General features: G+C 48.1%; 1 protein-coding gene across 1 annotated transcript in view; it reads right to left on the bottom strand.

Annotated features, from left to right (window-relative positions):
* The window catches only part of LOC309331766 (LHFPL tetraspan subfamily member 7 protein-like), an 86,389-nt gene extending 67,557 nt beyond the window's left edge, over positions 1–18,832 (bottom strand). Inside the window, exon 1 of the mRNA XM_081844277.1 lies at positions 17,466–18,832. Within this exon, the coding sequence (XP_081700403.1) occupies positions 17,466–17,912 (447 nt within the window). The 5' untranslated portion in view covers positions 17,913–18,832. The remainder of the gene's footprint in view (positions 1–17,465) is intronic.
* Between the last annotated feature and the right edge of the window lie 5,657 nt (positions 18,833–24,489).

Raw genomic sequence — 24,489 nt, 5'->3', positions numbered from 1 at the left:
ATTGACAGATGAAACAATATATGATTTCTGCAGTGGTGTAGCGGAGGGGTGCAGGGGGGGCCAGCCGCACTGGGCTCAACATCTGGGGGTTAGGGTTAGGGGGCGCAAATCCACGGGTTAGGGGGCGCAAATCCATGGGTTAGGGGGCGCAAATTACTTGCCTTGCCCCGGGTGCTGACAACCCACGCTACGCCACTGGATTTCTGACATGACTGAGAATCGCAGAGCCAGAGACAAAGAAATTTAGAGTGTTAAAATCGAGATGTGGAAATATGGAAATAACGACAAGAGGCAGGATTGAGATTTGGAGTTATGCTTCAAGGTCCAGACGATGGGAAGTCCAAAAATTAATAATTACAATTTGGAATATAATTTGATCTTTTTTATTTTAGGTTTTTTTTTTTTATTGGATTATGATTTGATATGTTAATTGGATGTTTTTTTATTGGAAAATTAATAAAAATGATTTAACAAAAAAAAAAGTTAAACCCACCCCAGCCCCCCAAATGGCCTGACAAGGTCCTCTACTCAGTGAGTTCCCAACTGGGTGTGTCTGGCGGGGAGAGGGAATTGGCTTGCTTGAGCCCTTAACGCAATACCTTGGGAAGAAAATGTTGGGTTGGGGGTGAGGCAGGACATGTGAGCCAGGAGATGAAACCCTCTTTAGGGGCTGGGCCTGGATTGTCCGGCACACAGAGCAGCTACTCTGCCGCTGAGCTGGTCTTTCTGCAAACAAAAAAAACCATTGGCCTGATTTCTGAATACTTTTTCATCAAATGCACAGGTACAGCAAAAGCAGGTAAGTCACACTGCCTTTTAATCCAGGGGTAGGGACCTTCACCAGCCCAAGGGCCGCTGTCCCTTCTGGGCCACCTTTCAGGGGCCACATGCCAGACATGGGAGGAGCCGTAAAGGTAAAGGGACCCCTGACCATTAGGTCCAGTCGTGACCGACTCTGGGCTTGCGGCGCTCATCTCGCTTTATTGGCCGAGGGAGCCAACGTACAGCTTCCGCGTCATGTGACCAGCATGACTAAGCCGCTTCTGGCGAACCAGAGCAGTGCACGGAAACGCCGTTTACCTTCCCACCAGCGTGGTACCTATTTATCTACTTGCACTTTGACATGCTTTTGAACTGCTAGGTTGGCAGGAGCAGGGACTGAGCAACGGGAGCTCACCCCGTCACAGGGATTCGAACCGCCGACCTTCTGATCGGCAAGTCCTAGGCTCTGTGGTTTAACCCACAGCGCCACCCGCATCCCACGGGAGGAGCCATAGAAAGATGCATTTCCAGCCCAGCAGAAGTACCCAGGGATGGTGCAAAGCAAGGGCCATAGAGGGGAATCACCTGCAGATGGAGATATGTGGCCTGGAGAGAGTTCTGTGGGCCAGGCAGAGGAGCCTGAAGGGTCAACGCCTTTTGTTCTTACACAGAATAATTAAAGAACATTATTTGTCTCACAGGAAGCAGAACACAGGATGGATCAGGACCCGAGTTTGCTCCCCAACTCCCTGTAACACACGCACACCTCTCGCGGTCCCTTTCGTGCCGTTAAATCTATCGCCCACGGTTCACCCGCCGCTCAGTCCCCAGGGTGATCAGGATGCCGGCAGTTGAGCATTAATAGGAAATGTATTACATGCTTGGTGGGATTAGAGATTGAACACACAAGTGCCATTAGAGGCTGCCGACGCGTCTCGCTGCCTCCGCTGATAGATTAAACGGATCCAGTTACCAGCCCTGTCAGCCGCTCCTGAACGTCCCTTAATTAAAATGCACCCTTCGCAGAAGGCGCCCAGCCAGCCAGGGGGAACAGAAGCACCTCTGTGTACATGGCATGTATTTTTATCATCGCAAAGCCGCTTTCGAGGGCTAGATGGTGAAAAGCAGGGTATACATTTTTAACATGGACAAATGAATACGTTTCAAATCAGGAAGGCTATTGTGCAGAAGATGGAGCAGGACTTAAGGATCAAGGAGTGGAAACTGCAATACTCGGTAATTGCCAGTGGAATCTAGCATGCATCTTTTTAGAAGTTCCAATGAGTTCGCTTCCAAAAATGTGCACTCGCCACACATAGAAGAAGAAGAGTTTGGATTTGATATCCCGCCTTTCACTCCCTTTAAGGAGTCTCAAAGCGGCTAACATTCTCCTTTCCCTTCCTCCCCCACAACAAACACTCTGTGAGGTGAGTGGGGCTGAGAGACGTCAGAGAAGTGGGACTGGCCCAAGGTCACCCAGCAGCTGCATGTGGAGGAGCGGGGAAGCGAACCCAGTTCCCCAGATTACGATTCCACCACTCTACTACATAGAGAGGTTCTCATCTCTCGGCTCTTTAGTATGCTGTCCACGGATACTTTGCCCAAGAATTACACCCGAGAAGAACCCTGATGAGCCCTCTCCTTCCCGCCCCCAAATAGCAGGAAAAGAACATTTCACGTGCACGCAGTAATTTAGAGATTCCATTTGGTATTCATAGCTGTAATTCATTTCCTCAACCAACACCTTCTCTCCCCCACTCACCCGCCATACTACATGGGCTCGTAAAAGAAATTCATTTTGCTCCTTTCTTCACCCGCATCATCCGGGGGCTAGATAAGCTCCCATTAATGGACGCATGACCTGGCGCCACGCAGCCGGGGAACGCTTTAGATGCTGCCTACTGGCTCCAGGGCCAGAAGCCGCATGCTTCTAGCACGAGGGGGAGAGGGGAATGCTCTTGCACCCCCTCTGTGGGTTTCCCATTACCTGGTGTGAGATCAGGATGCTGGACTAGATGAAGCCCCTCTGGCATGATCCAGTAGCCAGGCTCTTCTGTTAGTCTTAGCTGGGGCAAACCATTCACTTGGAACTCTCTGCCTCATGGGTACCTTCTCTGGATGGACCAGGCTTCAGCCACAGCTGTGGTGGGGCAACCATTGGCCCCCCAGCCAGTATGAGCAATGGGCAGGGACCATGAGAGCTTCCGGTATGCCCCAGGGAGGAATGCCCCAGCAACACCTTAGAGGTCCCGGGCCCTAAGGAAGTCAGATTAGCCTCAACCAGAGCCAGGGCCTTTTCAACACTGGCTTCAGCCTGGTGGAACGCTCTGTCTCATGAGACCCGGGCCCTGCAGGATCTGATTTCTTTCCACAGGGCCTGTAAGACAGAGTTGTTCTGCCTGGCCTTTGGCTTGGAACCAGTTTGATTCCCTCCCCGTCTTACTTTTTTCCTTTCTTCTTCTGTGTTGGAACTCCTATTTGGGCACTTCCCTGGCTTTTTCTGGCCCATGTAGGACCAGTCTGGATAATTAGCCTTGGTGAAGACTTGACGTTTTTATCCCCAAAAAAGTTTTTGATTGAGTTTCCACTAAAATGAGGCTGCATTTTAATGTTTTAATGTTGTATTTTAATTTTGTTTTTTAAGCCGTATTCTAATGCATTGTTTTTATATTTGGTGTTAGCCGTCCTGAGCCCAGTCTTGGCTGGGGAGGGTGGAGTATAAATAATAATAATAATAATAATAATAATAATAATAATAATAATAATAATAATAAAATCCGCCAACATTTTTTGGGTGGGGGGCAGCTCCTCCATAGCTTCTTCTGTTCTTAAGGGAGGAAGGTGGAGAATGACACCTCTTTTGCATATAGATCTGTACACTGAAAGTTCCAGCAGAGCATTTCTGATTGTCTCATTTGGGGGAAGCGGAACTCTCCATGGTGCTGAAACCACTGGCCTCCTTGCCTGGTGGGGCAAGCGGCTCACTTGGAACTCACCATGGTGCTGAAACAGCTTAAGAGTTGTGGGCTGCGGGATTCCAACTCCCAGCATGACCAATGGGGGGCGGGCTGGCGGGAGGGGGTGGCCCTCCAGATGTGTGCCTTCCCATTTGGAAGCAGCTTTCTCTTTGTCCTCCAAGCTGATTAAAGCAAATCTCTCTGCCCCATATCAAGGAGGGGTTTTTATAACTCTCCCCCAATAATCCATGCATTGCTGGGAACCGCACAATAATAATATAAGAAGATACCTCACCTTCTCTCGTCTACATAATTAATCAAGAGGGAAGAAGTAGCCCCCCTGCACACACACACTCAAAAACACAACGTAGTGGTCTGCATGTGATTATTAGCCAGTGCTTCTGCATTTCCAATGATAATTTCATTTCTGATCTGCCATCTTGATGTATTATTTACTGGAACCGAGCAAGAGATTACTCCACTCCCTGCCTCCCATGCCTCTCCCCACCCCCTTCACCATCACCATCACTTGGCTTGCTTCAGAGTTTCCCTGCGGGGGAATGGAGCTTCCATTTAAGGTTGGGGGGGGGTAGAGAGGAAAGTCTGTGCCAGAAGCTGAATTCATGCAAGGAAACAGATTGCCTCTCAGCTCCCGGGGATGACAGGCTGTGTGTTTACAAAAGAGCAGGGAATGGCCTCGGCTGAGCAGGGGAGTACCTGCTCTGCATGCAGAAGGGTCCAGGTTCAAGCCCCGTCATGTCTAGTTGAGATGGTTGGACCAACGGTCTGGCTCAGTTTAAGGCAACTTCCTGTTTAATTCAGTCGCTTCATCCAGCGGCATTAGGAATAGCATCTCACTTTATATTTAGGGAAAGAACGGCAGCTCAGAGGTAGAGAACTTGCCTTGCAAGCAGAATGGCCTGTGCTCAGTCTCCAAGTAGGGCTGGGAACATCCCGCTATCTGAAACTCTGGAAACTGGACACCAACAGAACGGACAATACCAAGCCAGGCAAACTAATGATTAGACTCAGTGTAAGGGACATGGGTGGCGCTGTGGGTTAAACCACAGAGCCCAGGGCTTGCCAGTCAAAAGGATGGCGGTTCGAATCCCCGCAACGAGGTGAGCTCCTGTTGCTCGGTCCCTGCTTCTGCCAACCTAGCAGTTCGAAAGCACAAAAGTGCAAGTAGATAAATAGGTACCGCTCTGGTGGGAAGGTAAACGGTGTTTCCGTGCCCTGCTCTGGTTCACCAGAAGCAGATTAGTCATGCTGGCCACATGACTTGGAAGATGTCTGTGGACTAATGCCAGCTCCCTCGGCCTATAGAGAGAGATGAGCGTGCAACCCTAGAGTTGTCCGCGACTGGACTTAACGGTCAGGGGTACCTTTATGGCAATTTTTCATGTTCCTATGATTCAGCTTGAAGTGCAAAGTATCTGCTAACTGTGGATGCAAAAAAACCACAACCACCACAACAACCCTGGAAAAATAAGGAGCCTCTTCCGACTTGTCTGCCTGCCAAGCAGACTCACACGGTGAAGGCGGCCAATTCGTCTGTGTCCTGCACAATGGCAGGTCCCGCAGGAATGCAGAGCGCTTTTTTAAAAACGGCACCACTTCTCTAAAACAGGAAAACTAAATTACTGTGATCAGCTGCTAGAACAATAAAAAAACAGCCACACACACCCGTCTTTGACCTTTCGGGAAGTCAGAGCCTCCTTTGTCCTTTACTACAGAGCAGGAAGGAAATCTGGGGTGAGAGAGAGAGAGAGAGAGAGAGAGAGAGAGAGAGAGAGAGAGAAACAGGAAAGAGTTGAAAGGGAATGTGCCAAAAATAGTTCAGTGGCAAAAGGATAGGCTGACTGGGGAAAGACACAAAAACACAATGTGTCCCGCCCGTGCTTAACAATTGCAGCATCTGTTGATACGTTTATTTATCTGGGGGGAAGGGAGCTTTTTACCATGCAATGTCAGCCACAAGATGGAAGAGAGGACACTCCCATTCACATCTCCCTAGGCTCAGAGATCTTCAGAGGAGGCCTTTCTCTCCGTCCTGCCACTCTCACAGGCAGGCTTGGTGGGGATGCAGGAGAGGGCCTTCTTGGTGGCTGCCCCAAGACAGCTTTGGAACTCCCTGCCTAGAGAAGCTAGAGTGACTCCCTGCTTGCTATCCTTCCGCCGGCAGGCTTTGTGGAACTGACTGTTATTTTCAAGGAAAGGGCTTATAATAATTCTGTGCTGTTTTTACTGTCCGTATTTTAACAGATTTGTTTTAAATATTGTTTGAATTAGATTGATTACTTCTTAACTAATATTTTTCATATGGTTTTTAGCTTTCAGTATCTTATACGGGTTGTTTTAATTCATGTAAGCCATCTTGAGTCCCAGTCTGGGTTAAAGTCAGGATATAATTAAATATTATAATAATAAAAGAAGAATACATTTTACATAATAATAATAATAATTTATTATTTATACCCCGCCCAACTGGCTGGGTTTCCCCAGCCACACTGGGTGGCTTCCAACAAAATATTAAAATACAGTGGTCTGTTAAACATTAATAGCTTCCCTAAACAGGGCTGCCTTTAGATGTCATCTAAAAGTCTGGTAGTTGTTTTTCTCTTTGACATCTGGTGGGAGGGTGTTCCACAGAGCGGGTGCCACCACCAAGAAGGCCCTCTGCCTGGTTCCCTGTAACTTGGCTTCTCGCAGTGAGGGAAGCGCCAGAAGGCCCTCGGCACTGGACCTCAGTGTCCGGGCAGAACGATGGGGGTGGAGACGCTCCTTCGGGTATACTGGACTGAGGCATATCAAGCTAGTTTCTGCATATAGTCACTCACACACTTTTCTCTCTACCCTCCATCCAGGCAAGCAAGGGACATTGTCCGAGTCCCAACCAGGCAAAACTATTCAAGGAGGGTGTGAAGCCGGGCTGGTGAGGGGCGTGACCTGGGGAGAGTTCCAGGGGGCCAGAGGGACAGACCTGGGGGGGGGCTGCATTTGGCTCTTGATCAGAGGTTCCTCAGCCTTGCTTTATAAGCAGCCTCTGAGCTCATACATGTGCCAACCCACCAGTGGGTTTTTCCCTTTGCCAGGACTATGAATTGGAGAAGGCTGCTCGGTCATCCAGCCACCAAGTGGCAATCTAGTAAGAGAGACTGATGATGCGTAGATTCATAGAGTTGGAAGGGACCCTCCAAACATCATCTAGTCCAACCCCCTTCAATGCAGGAATCACAGTTTAAGCATCCCAGACAGGTAGCCTTCCAACATCTGTTGAAAAGCATCCAAGAAAGGAGCCCAGCAGCTTCTGAGTGAGTCAGTTACGCTGTCAAACTGCAAACAAGGCAACTGAGTTTAACGCTCTTAATTTTGTTCTGTCGTATCTCTGACCAAAGACACTCTGGGTATCTTAACAGGAAAGTCAGTCTTCGCCAGCCAGGTGGGGAACAGGGACACAAGTTCTTATCCTCGGCCTTCAAAATAATCTGTTGAGCACGTTTTAATTCAACTGTGAATTAACTAACCGATTTAAGTATTGTTCCGCATACGGGTCTTAAAGTTTCGTGTGTGTTTTTTAAACCGAGAGGATGGCTGAAGCTCACACCTCGTACCACCCACCGAAAAGGTAATACAGAGATTTATACGGGTCTGTCATTAATCAGGATTTATTAGGCCACATAAAGGCATATTGATGGGCCCGCCAAGAGGCTCTTAATTTGTTTGGGGGATAAACAATTAATCACCCTCAGGAGTAGGATTGGGGGTGGGAAGAGAAGCAGGAGACAGGGAGATTTTATGGCCTTTTGTTGGCAGGGAAATAATTCAAAAAAATAGATTCTGCTTGTGGGATCAAAAGAGATCAATAGTGACCAAGAGAGGAGAATGAAACCATAGAAAGCACCTCCCTGGTTAAGGAGTAGTAGAAGCCGAGTCCTCAAACTATGGGGTAGGGGGACCCACTTGTGTCTGGAGGGGGGAAGGGTGTCACAATTAAAACGCACATATTTAGGAAGCTGACAAACCTGACTAAACAGAAGTACCGGGGCCAACTTATGCATTTGGCAACCTCACAAGTTAATGTTTATTACAGACAATGATGACATATTCATTCTCTACAAATAGTGCTTTTAAAACAAGTACCAAACCTCTTTATTCTATCCTTTTATTAGAAAGTTAAGTAAAGCTGTTTGTAACAAGAGGGAAGAAGAGGATTTCAAATACTTGGATTCTGCATATTTTATTGGTGAACTCACAAAATTCAAAAGAAGTCAGGCTAAAAAAAAAAGAACAACCTGGCTGTTATCTACAAGCTCCAGCCCTCCCCAATCATAGGTGGAAGTGCTCTGATGTCACAGAATGCTCTGAGAAGCCCAAATGGCTCAACACCGGCTCATCAGGGAAGTAAGCAGGATTGGAGTCGGGGGATAGAGCCAATTGGGGTGTGGGGAGAAGATACTTATTTTGCTCAAGTTCCCTTTGATTGTGGCCACATCTACACAGAAAAATCCTGAGAGCTGTAGTTTGCTAAGGACAATGATTAGGGTTAGGGTTGGACTAGATGGAAACTGCAGCTCTAGGGGTAAACTACAACTCCCAGGATCATTTGGGGGTTGGACTAGATGACCCTTGCAGCCCCTTCCAACTGGACAGTTCTGTGATTCTATCACCTCTGCTCACCCGCCAAGTCAACTGGGGGTGGAGAATATCTGTGGTACTCCAGATGTTGTTGGACTGGACTCCCAACTCCCACCAGCCTCAACCAGCATAGCTCCATGGACAGGGTCAATAATGGGAGCTGCAGCCAAGCACCATCTAGGAGGATTGCACATCCCTAGCCCTGAAACACAACAGTTGGCATGTGGTTTGCAAGCACAGTAAAAGAAAACGTTCAGGAGAAGTGCCAGAGTTCAAAGACTTGAGGAAACACAAAGTTAGGATCAAAAGTAAGTTGTGAGGGGTACCTGGGAGGTCAACCAAACCAACCCCCTTTCCAAAGGGACAGCGGTCTGTCCCTGAAAAGTGCCTGCCTACCCTTCTCTTAAAAGCCCTCACTCTTTGAGCAGAGTTATCAGAGGTCCGTGTAAAATGAACTTGCACTGAACTCTGCACATGGTCAGCGATACTATGTTTTCCCCCAATTTATTGAACGCAGTGGAGAAGTGCAATCGTACTGGACTCTGCAGATGCTCAGCAATACTCGTTTCCCTAGAAACGCCCTCACGCTGCAGGGGATGAGGATTCAAAAACAGAAAGGAAGCCTTTCTTAATGTGATGCTTTCATCTCCCTTGATCTATGAATAGATTCCAGGCTGTGCCTTTTTGCAGTCAGCCCCACAACCCCCAAGCACCCTTCCATTCACATACGCGATCATCTCCAAGCAGCAGCCGTGAGAGTTGACCAGAGCTGACAGCGTCGGTTCGTGCGCAAAGGCTGCAGATGACAATTGCCTTCACTGTATTTTCCATAGCGAATGAAAACCAAAGCAATCCTGCAATCAGAGGTGATGGAAGAGGCTGAGCAAGGGTAAAGTCATAGCACCAACAGGCAGTATTGCATAGTGGTTAGAGTGTTACAGGTACCCCCCAGTGTAGCAGGCAACGGGGCATGAGGTGGGGAACCCTGCCAGTCAGAGTTGCCAACGGTGGGTAGATGTGCAGATAACTCTGCCTTGGTTTAAGGAAGTTCCTGTAATAAACCCGGCCTATTGCTGATGTTTGTGGGGAGAAGGGAGAGGGGATGGTTGTGCGCAGTCCCCTCACAATGCTGCTTTTTTTTTTTTATCTGGGAGGGGGAGGAGATGATAGACAGAGAGGGAAAGAGAAAGGAAAGAGGCAAGCAAAGGCATTAGCACATCAGTTGTGCAGCCAGAGACCCCCACCAAGGCAGGCAAAGAAGCTTAATGAAATTTTAATTAGGCGGCCACCTCGGGTGCGGTGCCTCGTTTGCCAGATCAGACCTCCACTTTCTCTTGTTCCTAACCTGCCTTCATTACTGCTCCAGAGGAGCAAAGGGGTCCTTCCCTGCCACCCGATCAACATCAAGAATGGAATCCTCATTAGAGGAGCCCCCCAGGTTCTTGCACCCCCGTCATTCCTGCCGGATCAGTATCTTAGCAGACGCTGCACGCTCCCAGGGGGGAAACCCAAAGAGACACATGGTTAGCTTCATCCAAGTCTCCCCAATTCACAATGTGTGATTCATTCATATTAATTAATCCGTAGCACATTAATTTTGGAGGGTGGGTGGAGGGGCTGCAGCTCAGCAACAGAGAATCTGTTTGACACACAGAAGGTTGAGGGTTCAATCCCAGGCATCTCCACATAGGATTTGGAATACACACCCATTTACAGAACTTGGAGGAGATTTCGAAGGGTGGGTGTGCTTTGCATATTGTTTCAGAAAGTGCAAATTAGTTAGATTCAAACTGAATTGAATTACTCCCCCGTGCCAAATAGGGAGAGTGTTTCCCAGCAAGGAGAGGCACTACCCAAAGCCCCCCTCCCCCAGTTTCTCTCTCAGGGCCACCCTCTGGGCTGGAAAAGGTTCCTTCCCTTGAATAAACAGATAGCCAGGAAAGAGATCTGTTGCCTAAGCTAACCTGAGACTGAACCAACAGGCATGACCTGCAACAAAATGTTGCAGTGGGCTGCGTTCCTTGCCAGGGTGCCAGCCAGGCCCTCTGCCAAGACCACTCCATTCAATTTCCTAACACACACACACACACACTCCAAAAAAGTTAAACAAAATTCTTAAGCCTGCTCACTGGATGCTTTTCAGTTTTAGGTTTTCCCCATGGAAAAAAAGCTTTTTTTCCTACTTCTGCAAGAAGTTCCCACAAGCCTGCCATACTCTTGTGCATGGACGGCAAGTGGTTTGGTTGCAAAAGGAACAGCACACACAGCCGAATGATGTTAATGGGAGGGATGATTGCTTCTGCTGGTCTCACTGCGATAACCGATTGCTAGGGCTGGGGTTAGTTATAGGCCCTGAGGCTTCAAGAAACCTAAGGACCCAAGATCTGAAGTACATAAGCCAGAGCATTAGGCAATATAGGCTCCCCGCCCTGCAGATGCAACATTTAGGGTACAGATGAGGAAGTTGTATAGTGCAAACTGTGACCCTCAGTGTCCCCTCACTCCTGCAAGGGCTGATGGGAGATGGAGACAAGCTATGGAGGACCACAGACTTCCCCATCCTGGGCCTGGGATATTGGAAGTGGGGGTAATATATATATATATATAATGAAGCTAGACACATCGCTCTCAAGCTGCAAAACACGAAGTCCAGGGAGACCGCTCCTTCGATCTAAAACAGTGTTTGCATTTTTAAACAGACACAGTGCCCCTCTTTCAGAGGGGAAAGGCCCCTTAATTAACCTCCAGGCACGACTCAAAGCATCATTTGTAAGGCGATTAGCATAATTCCCCTTCCGACAAAACACACAGCGTGCATTAATGATCCTTTGGTGAGAGCGGCTCCCTCAGACAAAAGGTACAGGCTGTGTGTGTACACACACACACACACACACACACACCCTCCGGTTCCTTCTCCCAGCCACTGCTTGGGTAAGAGAATTTGTGGGGTGCTACTTTAGCACCCCCACCCCCAGCAATGGGGTGGGGAGGCAGGTTTTCCAACAACGTCTGAAGCCAACCTTGGAAATCTTTGAGATTTGTAAAGGTCAGATTTGCAGCTGAGACCAGCTTTTTTCAAGGGCAGGAGCAGGGAAATTAGGATCTGGTGGAAATTCAACAGAATGCCAACTGTACCGATAAAATGCCAGCAGAATGCCTGTGACATGCTAGAAGAAGGAATAGCCACAGCAAGGCAGGGCTGTGATTGGCCCAAGGGTGACGACCGCTGTATCCCAGGGATGGAGAAACATTGCTATCTCTGATCGTAGCTGGGAGCCATCAACAGCCTTGCCCAATCCTTTTTCAAAGCCATCTAAGTTGGGGGCCATTGCTGCCTCCTGTGGGAGAGAGTTCCATAAATTAACTATGCGCTGGATGAAAAAAGTCTGCCCTAAAGATAATATGGCACATAGTTCAACCTGGGTGGCTTGGCAAGGGCGATACACAATGCATGGAGGAGAAGGTTATCAATGAGGTAGTATGTGTCTGGGAATCATTTGCTGGGAATCACACATGGGGAGAGCATGGCTCTTGCTCTCAGCTCCTGCTCGCGGGCTTCTCACTGGGTCATCTGCTTGAGCATTGTGAGAAGAGGACGCTGGAGCATCCTTTGGTCTGATCCAGTGAGGCTCTGCTTAGGCTCCCTGCCAGCATGGTCCAAACATCTATGGCCGCACTGTGTACATGGCCGACCACAAAGCTTATTCAGAACACCCTGAAAGCCACATCATAAATACACAGTGTGTATTTATACATGCCCAGCGTCCCTTCTAAATCTGTTCAAATACAGTAATTTAGAAGGCCAAAAACGTTCCCGTTTCTTTGCCACCAAGCTAGGAATAGTCTCCTAACTACTATTAGCACCTAACTAAACTTCTGTGCAGGGACGCGGGTGGCGCTGTGGGTTAAACCACAGAGCCTAGGACTTGCCGATCAGGTCGGCGGTTCGAATCCCCGCAACGGGGTGAGCTCCCGTTGCTCGGTCCCTGCTCCTGCCAACCTAGCAGTACAGAAGCACATCAAAGTGCAAGTAGATAAATAGGTACCGTTCTGGCAGGAAGGTAAATGGCATTTCCGTGCGCTGCTCTGGTTTGCCAGAAGCGGCTTAGTCCTGCTGGCCACATGACCCGGAAGCTGTACGCCGGCTCCCTCAGCCAGTAAAGCAAAATGAGCGTCGCAACCCCAGAGTTGGCCATGACTGGACCTAATGGTCAGGGGTCCCTTTACCTAAACTCTGTGCAGGTTTGAGGCTCCAAATGCCTCTAACGTTCAAGCACTGTGTGATTCTTTTTCAAACCCTTAACTTGTTTACAGGGGGTTGGGAGAAGTTGTTGCTGCTATTGATGTTATTGTTGTATCTTTGGTTTGGGATCTTATTATTTATGTGGAAATTGTTTCCATTTGGTTGTGTACTTTTTGATGTGTTTTATTTATTGTTCATGACTTCTGTTACGTTTGTCATTGTGTAAACCTCGTCATGTTGTAAGCCGCCTTGAGCATGGTTTCAACTATGGAAAGGCGGCATACAAACAAAATGATGATGACAATGGTGATGATGATGATGATGATGATGATGAGTAGGGAAACCTCTGGCTCAGGGTGTCAAATGTGGCCCCTCCAGGCTTCCCTATCTGGCCCTGGGGGATTTTCACATGCCCCTTCCAGGTCCACAACCCAGGTCACCTGGATAAGCTCCCCTTGAGTGCTTTGACCTGCCTGCGACTGTGCTTCTGCGCTTACACGGAAGAAGGTGTAAAATTGTGTCGGTGGGGTGCTCACGTATCAAACCCCTGACGTTTTCTACGAAGCACATTTGTTGCTCTGACCACTTCTGCCTTTGGCCCTGCCATGCGGCCCCCAAGAGGTTGCTCACGACAGAATGTGGCCCTCGATCTGAAAAGGGTTCCCCTACTCCTGATTTAAATAGAGGGGAGTGTAGCTCAGTGGCAGGGCATCTGGCCTTGCATGCAGATGGTCCCAGGACTAATCACCAGTGGCAATTCCAGGTAGGGCTGGATATGTCCCACTGCCTGAAACGCTGGAGATCAGCTGCTGGTGAGTGAGACAATATTGAGCTAGATAGCCCGGTGGCCTGACTCAGTATAAGGCAGCTTCCTATATTCCTATTTACCGTATTTTTCGCTCTATAAGAGGCACCAGACCATAAGACGCACCTAGTTTTTGGAAGAGGAAAACAAGGGGAAAAAATTCTGAATCCCAGAAGCCAGGACAGCAAGTGGAATCACTGCGCAGCCCTGGCTTATGGGTTAGCTGCTTGCAGCCTCTCCCAGGCAGCGGGATGAAGGCTCCCCTTGCCCAGGAGAGGCTGCACGCAGCTAAGCAAGAAGCCAGGACAGCCAGCGGGATCGCAGCGCTTTTCTTCCTCGGGGAAAAAACCCCCAAGAGCCGCACACATGCTCCACACGGCTTTTTAAAGGGAGCGCTGAGCAGAGCCTCCCACCTGCATTCGTTCCGTAAGACGCACACACATTTCCCCTTACTTTTTAGGAGGGGAAAAGTGCATCTTATAGAGCGAAAAATATGGTATATCAGAACCATGAGGACTGGAATGTTGCTTTATTTTTAGGGGGAGAACAGTAGCTCAGTGGTAGGGCATCTGCTTGCATGCAGAAGGCCCCAGGTTCTGCTGCTATTTGCAGGGTGGGGGGGAGCAACAAGGCTCAAGTTCGCAGCAAGGGCCAAGGAGGGCGGTTGTTGTTTTCAACTTGCTTCCCCCATGCTAGGAGCACAGTAAAAAGGAAAAAGCCCTCCAAAGCTATTTGTGCTGTTGGAAAAGAGGTACCAAAGCAACTTGCCAAGAGGCATAGGTGCAGGGTCAAGCCAGGAAAGGTGGCAACCCCCCCCCCTTTAGCACAAAACTCAGGAATGAAATTGGCAGAAGTTCAAGCCAGAAATGCAAACTCTCCAGAATGATGTCAACTCATAGATAGATAGACAGATGATTGATAGATAGATGATAGATAGATAGATGATAGATATCAAACTCTCTTGTGCTCGGGATCAGCAAGTATTCCAACCAGCTCTTAGACGAGTCAATGAAAGGTGAGTTGTAAATATTGCAAAAAAGCCAAGTGGAAGAGCCCAGTTCCATAGTGGTGATAATTAGCTGCCGATTGACATTTCCACTCCACAACAACCATGGCAGTTTCCACAGGGGCAAAAGAGTGTCAGGCTGCTGTGGCTGACAGACCCCATAATAACACATTTGTTAGCCCATTAATGTGCTACACAAGAATTCACGCTGATTCCACACCATCACTGAGCAAGAATGAAAGATTTGCAGGAGGGAGGAGAGGACCAACCCCGATGCATGATTAATAAAAGTTAAAATGTTGTTTTAATCCTTTATAAATCATTTAAATGTATACAGTGGCAAGTGGAACCAGCAACAAAATATAGCAATGTTATCTATGCCCCTATTCCTGTTCAGGGGACCAGCCAGCCAGCCAACCAACCAACCAACCAACCAGCCGTGTACTCCATTCCATTGCATAAATACACGCCCCACAACAAACTACTGCAATGTAATCTTCATCCCGGTCAACAGGAGCATTCCATTTCAGGGTACCTGCCAGGCCTTCAGCCATGCCCTACAGCAGGATACTCCACTGAATTCTTACATAAAAAACCAGTTTATGTTTCAAACTCATATTCAACATTCAGTGCCATCACCTACCAAGCATAGCAACTCCTCATTGGCCTTATTCTGGGGGGGGGGGGGAATTCTTCCCCATCCTTACTTTTCTTTGTTAATTGCAACTGACTTTTTTTCTCTAAAGAGCCACCCTAACAACAATGCTTTAAGTGGGAAATTGTTCTAAACACCAGCTCCAAGCCTCCTCCACAAGCTACGATACTTGTAAGTCTGCTGTTCTCCTGAGTATTGTCTGGGCTGGCCAGCCCCAAACTGGTGCCCCCCTCTCTCTATGTTTTGGAATACATCTCCCCCATCAGCCCCATCCAGTGGCCCGACTCCCTGGAAGCAGGTTTCAGGCAAAGACAGGTCTTTTCCCAACCCTGTTACCCAAGATTTTTATAATAGGAGACGCTGGAGATCAAACCTAGAGGCTTCTAAGAACACCGGAAGCCCAGCTGCTGGAACAGGCCCATGGGGGTGCATCCAGTGTTAGAAACTCAGATATGTAAGCTATTCGCCAAATGGCACCTTGAACCTAGGTTACAGTCACCATAGTCTATTCGCCAGGGGGTTGGACTAGATGACCCTTGGGGTCCCTTCCATGGCTATGATTCGCTGATCTCAACTACATTGCTTGGCTGTAGCTTGCTCTTACAATTCACTTGCCCCAGAATGCAAGGAGGAGGGGGGGGGAGACACATATAACTATGAACTGAGGCAGAGGTTTTTAAACTGTGGTTACCCAACTGCCATCCAGAAATCCCCTCGTGGTTGCAACTGGACCCACGCCAGTAGCAAAACGCGCCTGGCTCCTGGCTAATTTCTAACACTGGGTGCACCTAGTCCAGGACCCCGCATCTCACAGCGGCCAACCGGATGCCCGAAAGATAATCCCACACGCAGAACCTGAGCGCCAACAGCAACACTCTCTCCTCTTGTGATCTCCACCATCCTGCCTTCAACAGTGGAAGGGAGAGTACTACCATCATGACAGCCTCTGTGAGCCCACTCTTAAAATTCATTCACCTGGGTGGCCATTGCTCCCTCTTGTGGGAACAAATGCCCCAGGACGAACTATGCACCATGTCAAGAAGCGCTTTCTTTTTTCCTCCCCTGAAGCTCCCAACAGATTTCTAACTGCAAAGCATGTGCTGTCTGCCTGCTGACACCCGGACAGCCCAGCAAACATCTCCGGCTTGTTTTCTGCTAGGCTTTCGTTTTTGGCATCATCAAAACAAGGCACGCGCACACACACCCAGGACACAAATTAAAATTAAAAACCTCAGAGGCAAGCCAATCCAGCTGGCAACCTTGACACGAAACAACCTTCCCTGGAAGTCGCCGCTGCAGATTTAGGTGCAATTTTACGACGCAATTCCACAGGGGCCAGGAGAAAGGCCACCGCGCAATTTCAGAGCATCTGCTTTGCATGCAGAAGGTCCCAGGTTCAATCCCCAATGGCACCTCCAGGGAGGGCGGAGGGGAAACTATCCGCCTGAAGCCATGGAGGGCCGCTGCCCGTCAGTGTAGGCAGTACTGAGGGACCAATGGTCAGACTCAGCAAAAGGCAGCTTCCGGCTCCAGCTCCTTATTCAGAACCATGAGGACTAGAATTTTATGCTTAATTTCAGCGGAAGGATCACACACCTCTATGGCAGAACACCTGCTTTGCATGAAGAAGGTTTAGTCGCTAGCATTTCTAGGTGGGGCTGGGAATGTCTCCCCGTGGGAAACCCTGGGCAGCCACTGCTGCCAGTCAGGGTAGATAACACTGAGCTAGAAGGACCAATGGTCTGACTCGGTATAGAATCATAAAACTGTAGCGTTGGAAGGGACCCCAAGGGTCATCCAGCCCAACCCCCTGCAATGAAGGAATCTCAGCTAAAGCATCCTTGACAGAGGGCCATCCAGCATGCATAAGGCAGCTCCTCATATGTTCCTTTTACTCCTAGATTCAATGCCCACCATTCCCTAGTGGCCTGGGAATGCCTCCCGTTGCCAAAACCTTGGAGAGCTGCCACCAGCAATACTGAGCTAGAAAGACTAATAGTCTGGCACAATTGATACAGTATAAGGCAGCTGCAAGCAGAGGCTCATTGGCAGAGCATCCACTTTGCATGCAGAATGGTCCCAGGTTCAATCCCCAATGGCACCTCCAGGGAGGCCTGGGAATATCCCCTTATGAAAAAGAGAGAGAGCTGCTGCCAGGCAGCTTCCTATGTTCCCATTCAACCAGCCTGTAATTCAGAAGCATGAGGACTAGAACCTTTCTTGATTTTTAAAGAAAGGCTGTAGCCCAGTGGTATAGAGCGCCAGCTTTGCCTGCAAGAGGTCCCAGGTGCAATCCCCGGAATCTCCTGGTGAGCTGGGTAGGTCCCGTTATCCGAACCGCCTCCCCCCCCCCCCCCGCCGCCGTCGCTGCCTGCCAGTGTGAACAACACAAAGCTCACCTGCCAGGAGCCGGAGGGGATCTCGCTGAACCTCCCCAGGCCGCCGAAGGTGTAGCAGTCGTACATGTGGCGCAGGGACTCGGAGCAGTGCCACAGCAGCCCGAAGCTGACCTCTCCGCCGCCGGCGCCGCCTTCGCTGCCTTCCAGGGCGGCGGCCGTGGCCACCACCAAACGCCGCCCGCCAACGCCGCCGCGCTCCTTCACGATCCAAGCCGGCGAGAGGAAGCTGAAGCTGCAGACGGCCACGAGGCAGGAGGACAAGAGGACCCAGAAGCAGCCCACGCAGCTGAACATCCTCGGCAGGGCGGCGGGAGGCGGCTGGCCCAGGGAGCCCGTGGCTGCTCCGGCTGCCGTGCGCTCCCGCAGCAGCAGCGCCGCCGCATCCACGCGGCCGGCGCCTTTCTTCTTCTTCTTCTTCTTCGCCTCCTGCTTCTGGCGCGCCGGCATGGAGGGCCCTCTCTGGCTGGCTCACCTCGGGCCGGGAAGGGCCATGGGACGAGGGGCAGCGGCGCACGTGGCGAGCGAGAGGCGACCTCTCCGCCTTCTTCCCTGCGCGCTTTGGAGAGGTCAGGCGCGCCCTTGGAGAGCTTTGGCGAGCGGTGCGCCTCCGTGCGCAGCGAGCAGGTGCGCTCACTGCCTCTCTCGCCGCCCGCCGCCGAGTGTTTTCTTTCGCTCGGCTCCCGGTGGGCGGCTCCCTGGATCCAGCCTCGCCGTCACGTGGAAGCGTTGCCGGCAAGCGGTGGGGAGGAGCGCGGGGGGTGGCTGGCTCGCGCCCCACCCGGCGGAGGCTTCCCCTTTGCTCGAAGAGGCACCCCGAATCCGAAGCGGCGGTGATGACGACGTGAATCAAGATCAGGAGAGGTCAGGCCAAAGGGGACCCATCTAGTGCAGTGAGCAACCGGGATCCCCAATGGGGAGCGCGCGAGCAGGACCTGAGCGCAGCGCCCTCGCTCCCCCCCTTGAGATTCCAATGTTCAGAAACATTACGGCCTCCGACTGTGGAGGGAGAACCTTGACATCATGGCCAATAGCCACTGAGAGCCATCTCCTGAGTCCCACATGAGTTCCAGCGAGGCTGAGAAGGGGGTTTTGTCCTCTGGGCGGCCCAGGACCTCCATACACACTGCCCAGGCGTTGCACACCGTGGAAAGTTACTTCCGTGCTGCGGTACAACTTCACCCCTGGAGGAGCACTCCATTGTCCCAACAACTTTTAAAGCCATCCAAGTTGGTGGCCGTTTGCATCACAACCTCTTGGAGGGAGTTTCATAGTTTTAACCATGCGTGGTGTCCTTCCTCTTGTTTGGAATCTCCCAACATATACGGTACGTTCTCCACTCCACCAATAGATTCTTGTGCACCTCTGCCATGCCCTCTTTTTCTAAACTAAAAAGCCCCAAATGCTGTCCCCTTTCTCTCCCTCCCCTATTGAAAAGCCAAGACACGCTTCATTTTTCACCCACCCACCCAAAGTTTACTTCATTATTACATTTCTATCCCACTTTTCCCTCCAAAGAGACTCAAGTGGGCAGACATGGGTTTTCCCTCCCCCATTTCATCCTCACGACAACCCTGTTAGGCTAGGTTAGGCTGAGACAGACAGTGACTGGCCTAAGATCAGTCATGAAGTTCAGTGGGGATTCGAAACCTGGTCTCCCAGGTCCTAGGTCCAGCACTTTTAACCACTGTTACACCAGACTGGCTCTCTAGTGGGTCCTTTGATACACACATTTCCATGTGAGGAAGTGCCATAGCATCCCCTTGGTATTTTTTTATTTGAAATGGGGGTGCCGATGGAACTTTAAAAATAAAAATGGGGCAGTCATGAGCCGCGACTGGTTGTTTGTTGTTGTTTAGTCATTTAGTCGTGTCCGACTCTTCGTGACCCCCTGGACCAGAGCACGCCAGGCACTCCTGTCTTCCACTGCCTCCCGCAGTTTGGTCAAACTCATGCTGGTAGCTTCGAGAATACTGTCCAACCATCTCATCCTCTGTCGCCCCCTTCTCCTTGTGCCCTCCATCTTTCCCAACATCACGGTCTTCTCCAGGGAGTCTTCTCTTCTCATGAGGTGGCCAAAGTCTTGGAGCCTCAACTTCATGTTCTGTCCTTCCAGTGAGCACTCAGGGCTGATTTCCTTAAGAATGGATGCGTTTGATCTTCTTGCAGTCCATGGGACTCTCAGGAGTCCCCTCCAGCACCATAATTCAAAAGCATCAGTTCTTCGGCGATCACTCTTCTTTATTGTCCAGCTCTCACTTCCATACATCACTACTGGGAAAACCATAGCTTTGACTATATGGACCTTTGTTGGCAAGGTGATGTCTCTGCTTTTTAAGATGCTGTCTAGGTTTGTCATTGCTTTCCTCCCAAGAAGCAGGCGTCTCTTAATTTCGTGGCTGCTGTCACAATCTGCAGTGATCATGGAGCCCAATAAAGTAAAATCTCTCACTGCCTCCATTTCTTCCCCTTCTATTTGCCAGGAGATGACGGGCCCAGTGGCCATGATCTTCGTTTTTTTGATGTTGAGCTTCAGACCATATTTTGCGCTCTCCTCTTTCACCCTCATTAAAAGGTTCTTTAATTCCTCCTCACTTTCTGCCATCAAGGTTGTGTCATCTGCATATCTGAGGTTGTTGATATTTCTTTCAGCAATCTTAATTCCGGCTTGGGATTCATCCAGCCCAGCCTGGTTGCTACTGGGACTGATTAGGCAAAAGGCAGGGAGATGAACAGTAGGGGGAGCCAGAGGCAATGGCAGGCGGAGCCAACTAACTCTAGGTTTGTTCCCATCCTCCTCCCAGCTGAGACTGAGGAGGAAGCTGAAAGGCAGAGCCCTGGCTCTGGGCTGGCTATAAGAAGGCAGGCAGGCAGACGAGGGGCTGGTTGAGGGCGAACCAAGGTTGGTTGGGCAGTGTCCTGTTTGGCCCAAATGAACCAGTCTAGGTTGAGGGGGCATTTCAGAGAGTCACTGTCAGTGTGGATAAAAGTGAGCTAGGTGGATGGCTGACTCAGCTATTGGTTTAGAGTGCTGTTAAAAGTCCATCAGGAACAGATCTGGAAACGGTGGGTAGAGGCAGAGGAAAATAATGTTGCACTCAGACCTGGCATTACGGTATTTATAAGCAGGATTCCTTTTTTTGGTAAAGATACCACTGAGCTGAGCGGCTGAACTCTCCTTTTGGGTTGCAAGAGAGAAGTTTTAAAGGCAATTAAGTTTGCAAAAAGGTGGACAAGCGCCCCCTGGTGTTTTCCAATAAAATAGCATGGGATGTTGGAATATGTGAGACTGCTCAGGTTGAACATAGGTCGTGGGTCTGAAAAGATTGAAGCTACTTAGCTCTCCAGGGTTTCTTTTTTTTTTAAAATAATATTTATTAACATTTTAAAGACTACAAAAGAAAAAAAAGAGTTAAACAAAACAATACAAACTCCAGGGTTTCAGACAAGGGGCCCATCCCTACAAGGAGATTCCATTGGGGACTGAACTTGAGACCTTATGCATGCAAAGCAGATGCTCTTACCATTAAGCCACAGCTAGTCCCTTAAAATAAAACAAGGTCCTCGTGGTTCTAAATGAAAGGCTGATTTAAAGAAGAACACAGGAAGCTGCCTTATGCCAAGTCAGATCTTTGGTCTATCTTGCTCAGTACCGACTACACTGACTGTCAGCAGCTCTCCAGGATTTCAGATGGGGGAATATTCCCAGCCCTACTCAGAGATGGTGGGGATTGAACCTGGGACCTTCTGCATGCAAAGCAAGATGCTTTACCACTGAGCTACAACCCTGACCAAGGTCAGCGCTGGATTTAGGGCAGGGTGGGTGGTTCCCCTGGACATGGCACTGAGCCAAGAGTGCACAAAATCAGCAGCTGCAGCAGCAGCATCTTTATTTGCATCAGCCACTAGCCATAGCAATAACATAAAATAAAATGAACTGACGATAGAGGTAAAACCTTAACAATACAAAATACATTCTGGGGGTTTACATCAATAATCAAATAAAAGATATTATTCTAATTTCCCCTGCTAATTTTTTTCTCCAGTTTTTGCTGTCACCTGATTATCTTGATCTGCTAGAAGGACGGACACAGTAGCAATGGTTGAGCGACCGGGTATGGATAGTGTTATGTACTGAAGTTCTCACCCTGGGCCAGCAGGGGGATACTGTAGATAGTTATGCAAATGAAGAATCGAAAGTGACGTTCAGTGATTGGATAGTTTTAGAAAGTTGTTACAGTAACATGGTACTGGAGTTCTATATAAGCAGGCTAACTGAGCCCTTCAGTTCAGTTCTGTTCTGGCCTCTGAATAAAGAAGAGCTGTTTGAAGAATCGCTGTGTCGTCTGATATGTTCACCCACAACTTAACAGATAGTAGTAGAGGTGTAATAACCTCACTCCTCAAATCTTTATAAAGAGTGCAAGCTAGAAGCAGAGGAGCTACTGACGCAATACTGCTATCTCCACATAGACCTAACCGTTTTTCCAGTGGTATTTTTTGAAATCAACCCTCAAGTACATCTGAAGGCAGTGTATTTAATCGTGCATAAGTGAAAGTGCATCTGTATTTTGGAATTGTTGAATTTTGCAAATAGGGTGCAAATAGTGTAGTGGTTAGAGTGTTTGACTAGGACCTGGGAGACCAGGGTGCAAATCCTCACTCATCTCTGAAGCTCACGGGGTGACCTTGGACCAGTGATTGCCTCTCAGCCTAACCTACATCACAGGGTTGTTGTGGGGATTCAATGAATGTGAGAACCACAGAGCTATGCCTCCATCTTAATCATGTGAAAACTTGGAACAATATTCTCAGGTAGCCCATTCACAAAACAGCTTATGTGTTGGCGATGCACTGATGATATCTTTGTGGTCTGGACAAATGGCAAAGATAACCTATCTATTACATCCACTCTATCAATTTACACCCACTTCATTCATCCAACTATCAAGTTTACTAACAATGTCCACTCACAAACCACTTAAATGACGGCGATACATTGATGGTCTGGGCAAATCGCAAAAAAGATCAATTACGGTACGTCCATTCTGTTCATCCAGCTATCAAGCTTAAATTTACCAGCACCACTGATAGGTCACTCATTCCTTTCCTCAATGTCCTCCTCAGCACTGGAAGCACAAAAAAGTCACAGATCTTCTCTAGAGCAAGCCCACTGATGCCCACACCCAGCTGTACAGGAAATCCTGCCATCCAAAATGGATACATGTTGTCTACAGCTTGGCTCTCAGAATCAAATGCATTTGCAACAATAAATATACATACCAAAGAAGGATCATCAGTGAACTTCCTTCAAAGAGGATATCCTCTACATTTCATAGATTGAAACAACCACCAAGCTTTCATCCTGTTTAGAGAAAACCTCTTTCATTGAAGTGGGGTGTTAACAAATAGCAACTTATTTTTACCGAATTCATAGTTTAATTATAAATGGAAAAAGCACAAGCTCTGAGACCCTTAACACCATTTGAAAATGAATTAAACACAATGGATTGGTTTGCCTTAATGTGACTTACAGATTTAGGGAAGCCTTTAGAAAGGTATTGGAACTAGAAAATGGCAGACAAATTCTTCTCAAGGACTGGAATAAAATTTGGGAATCATTTACAGATAGGTAGCCGTGTTGGTCTGCCATGGTCAAAACAAAATAAAAAAATTCCTTCCAGTAGCACCTTAAAGACCAACTGAGTTAGTTCTAGGTATGAGCTTTCGTGTGCATGCACACTTCTTCAGATACACTGAAACAGAAGTTTCAGTGTATCTGAAGAATTCTGAAGAAGTTTCAGTGTATCTGAAGAAGTTTCAGTGTATCTGAAGAAGTTTCAGTGTATCTGAAGAAGTGTGCATGCACACGAAAGCTCATACCTAGAACTAACTCAGTTGGTCTTTAAGGTGCTACTGGAAGGAATTTTTTTATTTTATTTGGGAATCATGACCCTTAAAATCTGTTTCCAGTTTTCTTGGGACAAACTCCTTGAAATTACTACAGAGATGGCATCACACTCCCTTGCAAATGTCTTTTCTAAAATTTTATTTATGGAAATTTGAAAACTAAACGATAATTCAACAACATTTCAAATTTAATCAGTCAACCTAGTCCTAGGACTTCCCCTCCATGGTTTTCCCAAAATTCCAATTCTTGCTGCATATTATTATTATTATTATTCTATGCCTTAACTTCCTCACAAAAAAAACTCCACCATACTTTCCACTGTTGTTCTTACTCAAATCTTACTTGCATTTAAACATGTTTACTTTGAGTTTTTAAATAATCTACAAACATTTTCCGGTCCTCCTTAAAGTCAGTCTCTTTTTGATCTCTAATTTTGCAAATCAGACTTTCCAATTCTACATATTTTACAATTTCAGGTGCCATTCTTCTTTAATGGGTAACTTTTTTGTGCATATAATATTCATGCTGCCAATGTTGCATAAAGCAACAGATTTACCTGTTTTGGGGGACATCTCTTCCAGCTATCCCTAATAAAAAGGCTTCTGGTCTTTTGAGGAGAGTTACCTTAAATATCTTTTTTGTCTCATTATAAATCATCTCCCAAAAGTCCTTAGCCACTTTACATGTCTACCACATGTGGTAAAATGAACCTTCTACTTCTTTACATTTCCAACAGATATTTGAAGCTGATTTAAACATCTTTGCCAATTTACTTGGTGTTAGGTACAGTTTTATATATCATTTTAATGAAGTTTTCCCTCAAAGTATAACATGTTGTGAAATTCAACCCAAATTTCCACAGTTTTCCCCATGATTCTAAGTCTACATTGTGCCCCACATCCCGAGATCATAGCAGATTTAATCTTTTCATCCTTGGTGTCCCATTCTAACAATATACATCCTTAAAATCAAATTTCCTCTGTTTTCTATTAGTTCCCTTTCAAATTGGGAACTTTGTTCATCAAAGCCGCACTTTTTATCATGTTTAAATGTTTCATTCAATTGGTAATATTGTAACCAGCTACTCCTCTATATCATCCTAATTGTTGGAAGGGT

Source organism: Podarcis erhardii (genome assembly GCF_964252035.2).
Source record: "Podarcis erhardii genome assembly, chromosome: 16".
In the NCBI taxonomy this organism is placed as follows: domain Eukaryota; kingdom Metazoa; phylum Chordata; class Lepidosauria; order Squamata; family Lacertidae; genus Podarcis; species Podarcis erhardii.
Note: the sequence above shows the minus strand (reverse complement) of the source record. Positions and strands in the feature narration are given on the sequence as shown.